General features: G+C 48.7%; 1 protein-coding gene across 1 annotated transcript; it reads right to left on the reverse strand.

Moving 5' to 3' along the window:
* Positions 1–397: 397 nt before the first annotated feature.
* On the reverse strand, positions 398–9,755 carry ZPR1 (ZPR1 zinc finger). Its single transcript, XM_083588854.1, has 14 exons — positions 9,494–9,755; positions 8,545–8,706; positions 7,036–7,126; positions 5,975–6,045; positions 5,123–5,209; positions 4,861–4,983; positions 4,629–4,682; positions 4,306–4,372; positions 3,945–4,015; positions 3,774–3,863; positions 3,577–3,687; positions 3,111–3,197; positions 1,712–1,777; positions 398–685 (listed from the first exon to the last, which is right to left on the reverse strand). The coding sequence occupies exons 1-14, from the start codon at positions 9,629–9,631 to the stop codon at positions 551–553; spliced, it is 1,353 nt and encodes a 450-aa protein (XP_083444980.1). The 5' UTR covers positions 9,632–9,755; the 3' UTR covers positions 398–550.
* Positions 9,756–11,907: the final 2,152 nt, after the last annotated feature.

Raw genomic sequence — 11,907 nt, forward strand, 5'->3', positions numbered from 1 at the left:
TCGATTACATCCCTACTGTTCTTCAAGGCTTGAATATCCCTCATTTTTCTCCTAAGAGCAGAGTGGCCCTAGCAGAGGGCGAGCAGGAGTTGTCTTTTCACACACCTCACTTTTATTGCTCTGGAGAAAAACAAATGCAAAGAAACTGAACACCCACAAGGGAACAGGGGAGAAGAGAAGACTGACAATGCTGCCTCCCTTACTGAAAATGCAAGACACTACTCATGCAGGAGGCAGCACTCAATACAGAACCAAGTGCTGAAGATCCTGGGCAATGATATACCTGGGCATCTAACTTCGATGGGCCAGTTGGGGGAGTAAATCAAGCAGTGGATGGCCTGTGCTTTTTGCGCCAACAGAATCCCAGGCCATAACAAAATGAGCCTCAAACCAGAAGCAATGCTTTTGCTTTTTATGAGAAACCCTGCTAGCAAGCTTTCCGTGGGTCAAATTCAATCCAGAGAGTCACAATCCGACCCTTCCTTCACCAGGCAGGTGGAACTGTTCGTCTTTCTCTGCACAACACTGTCCTGGCCTCTGTGTGGCACTGCTACCGCTGGGAAGAGCCGTCTGCTTCGTAGCCCTCTGTTTTCATGTCGTTGAGGCCCAGCTCTTCGTTCTGCTCAAACCGCCGCTCATAGTGCTCCACTCGCATCTCCGGGTCTTCCTCAGGAGCGTAAACGTTCTGCAGGCAGCAAGAGGCGGTTGTGTTATGCGGGGATATGAAACAGAAACCCTTCCTGCACAGCCCACAAGGAATGAATCACCAACTTTGGGGAGTCTGTGGGTAGAAGGGCCTGCTCCCTGTTTAGCTCATTTTAGGAAAGGGATCACATGGCTTGCGCAAGGGCCAAATCTAGAGCAGGTGTACATTGAGATCAGTTACATGGAACATGCATATGGATGAGAGCTATCAGCCAGCGCAGCAGGTGGTCTGGGATGTTGAGAATTGAGTCCAACATTATTCTGGAGAACACCAGGTGCCCCATCCCTGACTTGTATACACCTCTCTCTCTCAAATACTTTTCAAGGCATGCAAAGCTGGGCTTGAGCGCAAGCATGCTTAGATTCTTCGGCAATATGTTTGGAGGCATCTGGATATCCGATGTTTTTCCCAATCTCAAAACTCCCCACTTATCCTCAAAATCTAAGATGCTAAGCCAAAAAGATTGCAACTTGGCTCAAGCCATTTTCAACGGTAAGTGTGTTACCAAAGGATTCTCCGGCATCAAGCCCCCAATGCACTACCCAGGCCCCTCAAACCCCAAACTTAGGCACTTGCTCCGTTCCTCGTCCTGTGTCCTGTTCCTGACATAGATAAGGAAGGTACAGACTCCCCTGTGGCCCTATAAACATCCCTGTTGTAACCTCCACTCCTCCGGCATTACCACCCTCCACTGTCTAGAGGTCTCCAGCTCTGTCAAATGACTCTGCCCTTTCTTCCCTTGCTGTCCCGGGTGCTGAGCTGGGTTGGTGCCATCTTAGCCTGTTCTCAGCAGTGTCAATATCTCACCATCACCATCATTTTGTGCTCTTTCTCCCCAAGCACTTTGAAACTCAGCAGCCAGGCACATGCATACACCACAGCCTGTCTTTTTTAAATGGGCCATTCTCAGAACTTTCCTGTTCTCAGGAACCAACATGGCCAGCACTTGCTACAGAACTATCTGCTAAACAACCCCTTGTTTCTTCTGTCCCAAGTTCACTGTACCTGGAGGTAACTGTTCCCTGCAGGGTCATCCAGGACAAAATGTATCCTCAACTGCCCATCCACTACCTGGAGAGAAACAGAAAAGGCATGCCCATCAGGGAAGGCTTCACAGCCTCTCATCCCAGCCAGAAAATCATCCCAAGTACAGGAGGAGCATCAAACCAAAGAGCCCAGATGCCCTTCTCATCATTTAATTAGCTTATATACCACTCAATGTTAGCAGTCTCAAAGAGAGACCTCGGAGATTATAGTGGGTAGCTCAATGAAGGTGTCAACCCAGTATGCAGTAGCTGTGAAAGGGGCAAATTCCATGCTAGGAATCATTAGGAAAGGAACTGAAAATAAAACTGCCATTATACAAATTTATGGTGTGACCACATTTGGAATACTGTGCACAGTTCTCCACCTCAAAAAAAATAACAGTCGTACCCTGGTTCTCAAACATAATTGGTTCTGGAAGTCCGTTTGACTCCCGAAACCATTCAAAAACCAAAGCACGGCTTCTGATTGGCTGCAGGAGTTTCGGACGTTCAGCTTCTGAAAAACGTTCGCAAACCGGAACACTTACTTCCGGGTTTTCGGCATTCAGGAGCCAAAACATACGAGTACCAAGGAGTTCAAGAAGCAAGATAAGACTGTATTGTAGAGTTGGAAAAGAGTAAAAAAAAGGGCAACCAAAATCATCAAAAAGAGGTGGAGAAACTCTCCTATGGGGAAAGGTTACAGAATTAATTTGAATAAGAGCAGACATTATAGAAATGTATAAAATTACTCATGCCATGAAGACAGTGGACAGAGAAAAAAATCCTTCTCTCATAACGACAGAACTTCTGGCCATCCAATGAAACTAAAGAATATAACTCACACAGTAAACAGCTCACAAATATGAAACATAACTAAAAACCAGTAGGTAAAAAAGGTAAAGGACCCCCGGACGGTCAAGTTCAGTCAAAGGCGACTATGCGGTTGCAGCGCTCATCTCACTTTTAGGCTGAGGGAGCCGGTGTTTGTCCACAGACAGCTTTCCGGGTCATGTAGCCAGCATGACTAAACCCCTTCTGGTGCATGGGACACTGACGGAAACCAGAGCAGTACCTATGTATCTACTTGCACTGGCGTGCTTTTGAACTGCTAGGTTGGCAGGAGCGGGGACAGAGCAACAGGAGCTCACCCCGTCGCAGGGATTTGAACCACCGACCTTCTGATTGGCAAGCTCAAGCGTCTCAGCGGTTTAGACTACAGCGCCACCCACATCCCTTTTACTAAAAATCAGTAAGCATATATCAATAACACCATAAAATCCAGCAAAATTAAAATTTACGAACTACAGTAAAAAAAAATGTACAAAAAATCAGAATACCATAGGATGCTGAGTTAAAGGCATAAAGAGGCACCAAACCTGTTGCAGCTTCCTGCCAAATGCACAGAGTTTTTCTGCTCTGTCTGATGTTGAGCTATCCCCCAGAGTGAATGGGTTCTTCGCCACCTGTAAGAGACAATTCAGAATTTAGTCCCTGTTCAAAAGCAGGTCCCCCTCCCTAAGCCACCCAGTGACTCTGCTCACATCCAGCAGATTCAGTCTTCCCATTCTGTAACATTATTCCTGTCTCCTGTCCCTCCAGAGACCAACACCTGTTGGCACATGCTGGCAAGATCTACACCTGTCTAGAGGAAGGACATTTCTCCAGCTGAAGTGCAGCCAAAAAGCCAACTCAAATTTGTTTTGGGTTCCTACTGGTTTAAGGTGTCCCCCCCCCTTAATTTAACAGCTTCCTTCCAATATGTTTTTTCATTAAGTGCAGGTCACTTTGTGAGGGCTTTACCTTTAAAGGTGGGATATACATTTATTTTATTACTAAACTCACCAGAGTCTGGATATCCTTTAGCAATCCTTCCAGAGTCGTGAATTTCCCACCCAGGGCTCCCATTCCTAGCTCAAATTCAAGCTCTGGAATCTCCACTCTGCAGGTTTCGGACTGCGGAAGAAGGAGGACATTTCACTTAGTTTCTGGAGGCAGAAATTTGCAAGAAATGGACAGTGGCGGAGAAAACAGCAACACACCTTGAGGATGTCCCTCGTCATGTCTGATGGGTCAGTCACATGAAGGGTTATCTTGGTCCCCAAAGGCTCTATGGCTCCTCCAGATTTAACCTGTGGACAAGTAGGAAAACTGTAAACTGGACAGAGTTCATCCAAGGAAACATCAACCCTGCCAGACCAAAAGCCTCTCACCTCGTTTGTTCTGTGCCCACAAGCATCACAGTTCGTAGCCATGATAATGACTTCTTTGAAATGAGGGATCTCTGGAGAAGGAGAAGTCAAGGAAACCAACAAACAGCTAAACTCACATACCTGTTTTACTGATACAGATACAAGACCCACTTCTTTGCTTTGTCAGATCTCCTCACTGTCAGAATCCCAGCCCTAGAACAGCACTCCAAACCACCCTTGACACAGTTCCTCCACCACTAAAAAAGGAATAAGGTATGTTTGGTTGAACTGCACTCTTTAGCCAAGAGCGATGCATCTGCACGCACACACATGACCAGACTGGAATGTGACATGTTCCTTGTTCACAGACTCAAAAGGATACGCACCAGCTTCATGTTTGTACTGGCCGGGGCATTACATTCGGGGCAGTTGGTGCCAAACTGCAGCACCTGGAATACAGGAGAGGGGCACAGTGGATAGCTCAGTCAGTAGAGCACAAGACTCTTGATCTCAGATTCCTGCAAGGGGTTGGACGAGGTGACCCTTGTGGTCCTTTCCAACTCTACAATCCTATGATTCTAAGTCCCTTTCTGTAGGATGACCCCTGCTGGGAACAGGAACCCTCCAGAGGGCGCAAGCCAGGCCTAAGCAGGCCACTGAGTGCTCCAGAAGACTCTGCCTAAACCTCAAGGGCAGTTTACTCACTTCATTCCGTAGGTCGTCCACAGAGTCAGTCAAGTCCTCCTTGGATTCCTCAGCCTAAGAAAAAGCAGAGATGTTGGAATTTGTCTGCTGCACACTCTTAGGACCTGCAGCATGGCTCAAAGGTCAAGTGATCGACAACAGTGGCACATGAACTAGAACGCCATTGCCTAAATACTAAGTTACGGAGCCTTCATGAATCCACTAAGGTCAGGCACCCTCTAACTCATGCTACCTCAATTCCAAGCAGAGCAGCCTGCTGAGCAGTTCTCCTGTAGTGGGTCACCACCAGGGCTTCGTCCCTCCGTGGGGCATGAGGGTTTTCCACAAAGCTGTTGCCAGAGGGGTCATCTAGGATCTGGCAGAGAGAAAGGAAATGGAAGGGAAGAGCCATTAATAGCCTCTGTTTGCTTCTGCAGGGAGTAGTTGGGTGCATGCCAGGATAGGCCAAGACTCCCCACCCCACCTAAAGGCAGCCCTGTCCTGGTGGTACTTACAAAAGTGAATGCTGAATCCACATCTTTCAAGCGCTTCAGCTTACAGATGAATTCCTCGATCTTCTCTGCAACGTCTGGGTGGGTTTCCTGTGTCCAGAAAGCAGAAGCAGTTGCTTTTAGCCTCTATTATCCAGACCAGCTTGGAAGAACTTGGGAGTCCAACACCACAGACTTAAAATCCAACACCACAGGCCACATCTCCCCTCACCCCTTGCAGTCAGCAGGACCAATGATCAGGGAGGACAAGAGCTGAAGTCCAACAACAACCAGAGAACCAAACGTTCCCCTTCCCTGCTTTACAGCAAAGAGTATCAAACAAACAAGCACAGAGAAAGCTGCCTTATATCCTCTGCTCTCTGTTACTTGACCAGCATCACTTGCTGCATGTTATTGCCAGACATATTTAACAAGCAAGTCTTTGTTTACCAAAAGGGGGGCAGGTAAGGTGTTAGCCACCCATATTCTGGACTTCTGGGGCCTTTAACAACACTGCTAGAAATATTTAGGACCAGCTTTACTAGCTCACAGGACTGCGATAGAGCTGTCCAAACCAAAAGGGCGTTCAGTGCTTCTAGGCCATTCACAAGTTCTGCTTCCCAAAGGGTGACTTCTAAACCTAAAGAAGCCCAAAATTCATTTAATATACTGGCCGTGCGATGAGCACTGCCATAGCACCTGCCAATGCCAGGTATCTTGTTCAATAAGCAAGAAATCATTCAGCAGCTGATGTTCCCAACACATGCATCTTTCCCCCTGCCAGCTGACCGAAAAGCCCCATGAAATGACAGGTCAGCCCACACAGACAAGAAAGTGCTCCCCCCACCCCCTGCGGAGCCTTTGCAAGCAGCTTACCCTGCGGAATGGCTGGTCCTGCTTCAATCCTTCTATGGCTCTCTCAATTAACCCTTCAATGGTTGTAAGAACTAGTGAGAGGGAGGGAGGGAGAAAGGGCAGACACATCACTACCCAGCAGTCCAGACCCCACCAGTTATATTCTTCCACACTGGCACGCAAAAGTGACTGTTATTACTAGAAATAACGAGGTTGGCTCCTTTGCTGGCTCTTGTGGACTGATATCAGTCCACCCTGCCAGCAGCAGACCCTCTGCAGTGAGCCAAAGACTGGGTAGAACAGGGAAGAGAGGCCCCAACTTCTGCTTTTTCAAAAGGCAGCCTGGCAACACAATTCCTTCTCTGCCTCGTAACCCCATCAATTCCACTGCCCTCCCCCCGCCAGCTGCCCTTAGAAAATAGAGCAGATGGAACTGGCACACTGGCAACCACTGCAGGTGCACAGAACAAAGGGTGAGCTGGCATCCCCATGATTTAACCAAGGAGCACCACTACTCTGGAAAGCAGTCAGCAGCCACCAACTTGGATGGCTTTAGAAGAGGGGTAGACAAATTAACGGAGGACTCTCCATGGCCACCTGCCACAGTGGCTCTCTCCGCTCTCAGAGGCAGCAAGCCTCTGCATGCCAGTTGCAGTTGCTCTCAAGTCCTGCTTATGGGCTTCCCAGAGGAATCAGTTTGGCTGCTCTGAGAACAGGGTGTTGAATGAGATGGGTCTCTGGCCTGATCCAGCAGCCCAACAGTTAATTCTCATGTTAATCAGATCAGGAGGAACACGAGAGCAGACTCTCAGAAAGCAGGAAGCTATTTAGTGGAGATCTGGGTTCTATAGGCTGACTGGGCAGGGGGCTTGACCAAGGGGCTTTCTAGCCCTCTTGTTCAAGCCAGTACAACAAATGCCTCTTCCACACACCCTTTAAAAGCCCCACAGTGGAAAATGTTCCTTTTCACACCCTCAAACAGCAGCTCCTCCTCTGGAACAGGTCGTCAGGAATATGCTAGTAGCTCCTTGCATCCCAAAGACCAGCTGCCCCAAGACATAGTGAAACGACCATATACCCACCTCCCTTCTGAGAAAAAGCAGGGATTTCAAAGTCTAGCTCGGGTACTCTAGCTGTGGCACAGTCAGTCTTCACCACTTCCCTATTCATATCCTGGGGAGAATGATTTACAGGAGAGGTTATACCAGTCTAGAAACCCGGCAGCCCACCTGGTTGGGTGAGGACAAGGACATGCCCAAAGCACACATGAACTAAAGGGAAACACAAGCTGAGTGATAACACCTCCCCAACTAACCCAAACCAGAGCAGGGGTGGGGGAAGAGGCCTTCTGAATCAGCTCCAGCCCACCCCATTCCTTCTGGCTCTTCCTAGAAGCTTGTGCCCATGTTACCATTTATCCCTGGTAACCAGAGATAAAAGGCTGACCAAAGCCAACCTTTAAATGTGCAGCGGAGACAGGTGGCAGTTAGTTACCCCACAGAAAATGGCACGAAAACCCTAATGCCTCTTTCAGCTATTTGCAAACAGATGTCAGCAAAGTATCTCTTCCAAAGAGCAAGGCAGCTATTTTCCCTTCCAGTTTCAGGATTCCACTTTGGAAGAACATTTAGAGACCGACCACTGGCCCTACATGTTAGTATGAAAGATAGTAACTGTATAGTGTATAGTAAATGTTAAGAATTTGAGATGTATGTAATGAACAAAAATGAAAAATGAATTTAAAAAGAAAAAAAGAAAAAAGAAACACCACCGTGGATGTCACACATTCAAAGGTAGCCCCCCAGTCCAGTTACCACTTAATTCTAAAGGACAAACTGGACCCAAGTTCCGATCCAGAGCACACACACCAATTTACTCTGCCTGCATTTGACTGAAAACTGTGTAGGCAAAGGAATACTGGTCACCTGACACGATGACATCTGGTGACTGACAGGTGGGTGGCCCCATGCACCTGTCAAAGTTGGCCCATGGGGAGTGGGGGTGGGGAGTGTGTAAGGATCTGGCTGCTGGCTAAATCCAGCTCCCCAACCCTGCTAGATGCCTATGTTATGTTTTTATGCAACCTGGGGGTCACAGGCGTTTTTGAACTCTGCACTGGAGGAGGGGTTTAAAAGGCATCTCTTTTGGAACAGCAGAGTAAGTTTCTGGCACTGATTGAGTGGTTTTCTATATGTAATCTGGGTTGTGGCTTCTACACTGCCTTGAGTCTTGGAAAGGTGGCTATTAAATCTTTATATAACATAAGATCACACCGAGGGACCTCAAATCTGGATTTCTTTAGTCTGATTTCTGCAACGTGACATCAGCAGCCCAGCCCACCTACAGCCACACACTGTGCTGCCTTTGTACTATAAGAAAGTAAGCTTAATTGATTGAAAGTTTACTTCTCTGCCAATTGTGGTTTCTCAAGCCAGATCAGCTTTACAGCGAATCAGTTCTGTGACGCAGTGGATCCAAACGGGCAGGGATTGTGCCAAAACCAATCTTCAAAGTTGCCAAATTTGCTTCTAAAGCACAATCAAGGTCCTTTAGCTACCACAGGGGAATGGGAAGCAGACAAACGCACTCACCTGCTTGCTCCTAACAGTCAGCATATAGCATACACCTTGATCCTGGATCCGGCCAGCCGACTGGATCTCTGAGTTGGTCGAGCCACATCTACTGCAGGCAAAGGAACTGACAATGATCTCTTTGAAGAAGGGAATCCTAGTCAGCAACAACCGAGTCACCCCCTAGATAAGGAAAAAGAAGAATAAAGGCAAACTGCAAGGGCTCAGCATCCCAAACATCTGGGCTGCTGCACAGTCACACTTAGCACCTTTCCCCTTTATACAAAGACACCACAACTTCCCCCTCTGCACCAAAGCTCTGTAACAGACATGCCTTATCCCAGACAAACACTACCTGCTCCTATAACCCCAACGCTGAATGAGGGTTGTATACGATAGCCTGACTTGGAGTAGACCCGCTGAAGTCAATGGGCAGGACTAACTTAGGGGCGCTATTTCCAATGGGCTTACTCCAAACCGAACAAAGAACAGTCACCTATCCCCCCTCCCCACCCTAAATTTAATAATGATTTTTAGAAACTATATGGCACCATGGGTGGAGGGTTTTTTTTGGGGGGGGGAGAAGTCCTTGCTCAGAGGGCAGCCGGTCGGGGGCAGGGAGGGGGGGAGAGAGAAAAAGCAAGAGAGCAAGGCCTGAGAGGGGTCGCCCAGCACAAGAAAGGCGTTTCCTCTCCAGGGGCAAGTCCTAGAAGAGGAGGAATAGGAAAGGAAGCGATGGAGGCGGCGGAGCGGGGCTCCCATCTTGGCAGAGGGCGCTGCCATTAGAAGGAAAGCCTGCGTCTTAGCAACCCCCCCCCCCCCGCGAGAACCCTCTCGTCCCCCTCTTGAGAAGCTGCCCGGGGGGGAGGACGTGTCCCGCCACCCCCGGAGGACGGTGAGGGCCCCCAGCCAGGGGCGGAGAGAGAGAAGGGACCAGCAGAGTGAGGACTAGCATCTTGGGGAGGCTCACGTTGGAGTGACAGGCCATGCAGAGGGACTCGATCTCGGCCGGCAGCTGCTCCTCGTCCTCGGCGCTAAGCGGGCGGAACAGGGCCGGGGTCGCTTCCCCGCCGCCCCGGACAGGGTCCAGGGTCCCGATGGCCGACATGCTTCCCTTAGCAGCAGCGACAGCAGCAGCGACCCACGCACGCTTCCGGCAACCCGGAACTTCCACTCAAGGCATGCGCATTCTCACCCACACCGCCAGAAAAGAGGGCAACCGGCTTCGGGTGACGTCACAGGCGTCGTGTGACCGAATCAGTGCGCGGTACTCCCACGCGGGCTTTTCCTAGGCCTCGGCGGACTCAATAAGAGGAACAGCGGGCGGGCAGAAGTTCAACAGAGGGAGAAATAAGAGGGCCAGCCGAGAGGCAGAAGTTCAACAGGGGGGAAATAAGAGGGCCAGCGGGCAGGCAGAAGTTCAACAGGGGGAGAAATAAGAGGAACAGCGGGCGGGCAGAAGTTCAACGGGGAGAAATAAGAGGAACAGCGGGCGGGCAGAAGTTCAACGGGGAGAAATAAGGGGGCCAGCAGGCGGGCAGAAGTTCAACAGGGAGAGAAATAAGGGGGCCAGCAGGCGGGCAGAAGTTCAACAGGGGGAGAAATAAGGGGGCCAGCAGGCGGGCAGAAGTTCAACAGGGGGAGAAATAAGGGGGCCAGCAGGCGGGCAGAAGTTCAACAGGGGGAGAAATAAGAGGGCCAGCGGGCAGGCAGAAGTTCAACAGGGGGAGAAACCCTGGGATGGAATTTCTGTCCACGTGGGCATACTGGAAAGCCAGGCTGCTAGATCCTGTTGCTGGCAGTTAGACCTCAGAAAGGGAAGCGTTCTCCTCCGGGTGGGGAGACAAGTCCTTGCCAAGGTGAGCCTGGCCATGCTGCAAGCCGCTGGGAAATGAGAAGCCTCAATAGAACCTCCAGAGCCAGGAGAAGTCTATCTCTGGATACCAGTTGCTGGGGAGGAGCTGCTTGCAGGCATCCTAAAGGATTGTGCATGTCCAGTGTGGGTGGGAACCTGAGTGCTTGGCTAGACAGGTCCACCTTGGCCTGATCCAGGAACCAAGCTCTTCCAGTTGGAGGTGTGTGTGTGCACAAGGATGGGGTGGGTCTCTACTTTAATGCCTGGACCAGAGTTTTCAGCCCTCTCTTTGCACTGTGGTAGACCACTGCAGATTCAGACAAAACAAGAGACAGGACCAGTGGAAATGTTACTTTATTACAGACAGTCAAAAAGCCATTTACAATGCAGGACAAGGAAGCCAAGTTTGATGCAGAAAATGTATCGGCAATGCTTTGTTCACAGATTCATACCGATCAGACACACACATTTATACACAGTCAGTGGGGGTGGAGGGAGATTGGTAAATAAGTGGTGCAAAACTACTTTGTCGCAACCAAAGCAGAGCTTGGTAAATATTTTGTGCTTAGTTTTGCAACTATTGGAAGGCAATTGAAACCTAGAAGTTCAGTTGTTTTGCAATTTTGGTCCATGTTTTCATTTAAAAATAAATAAATTTCTATACCACCTTTCATCCAAGGATCACAAAAATGCATATAATAAGGAAACAAGAAACAATAACACTCCCCCTACGCTATTTAAAAGGCCAGATTATTTAATTAGCCAAACGCCTTGGAGAAAAGGAATGTTTTTGCCAGGCGTTTGGGCAGGATGCAGTTTGACTTACTTTCCTTTGTATAAAACAAGCCCAAAGGAGGCCCCCAACCCGCTCACAGGTCCTTGTATGATCAGTGGAAACAGTTGGTCCTGGCAAGTATTAACCACCCTCAATTCCAACCTGATAATTGCCACCTGCCCAGATTTTAACTTGTCTGAATTAATTTTAACATGTATTTTAATAAATTGATGGCTGTTTTAATGCATATTGTGTTGTTTTTATGATGTTAGCCACTCTGATCCCAGCTGGGGAGGGCGGGATACAAATAAATTATTATTATTATTATTATTATTATTATTATTATTATTATTATTAAAGATATGTAATGAAGGCACCAGGCGAGACTCCATGGAGAGAACAGTCCACAAATAGGGAGCCACCACAGAAAAGGCTCATTCTCGTGTTGCTGCTCTGTGGACCTCTCATGGAGGGGACACATGAAGAAGGGCTTCAGATGATGGATGCAGTGTTCATATGGGGAGAGGCGGTCCTGGATGTATTGTGGTCCTGAGCCATTTAAGGTTTTATATGTCAAAACCAGCACTTCAAATTGGCCAGAAACTGATTGGAGCCAGTGCACTTGGGCCAAGATTGGCGTTATATGCTCAAGTAAGCAACCTGGCCACTGAAATTTTGCATTAGACCACAGTCATAAATTGGATGTACAAACTGGAGCTGAGGATTCCACAGCCATTTCTGTATTACCTATTCC

This window comes from Podarcis filfolensis (genome assembly GCF_964270895.1).
Source record: "Podarcis filfolensis genome assembly, chromosome: 15".
Classification (NCBI taxonomy): domain Eukaryota; kingdom Metazoa; phylum Chordata; class Lepidosauria; order Squamata; family Lacertidae; genus Podarcis; species Podarcis filfolensis.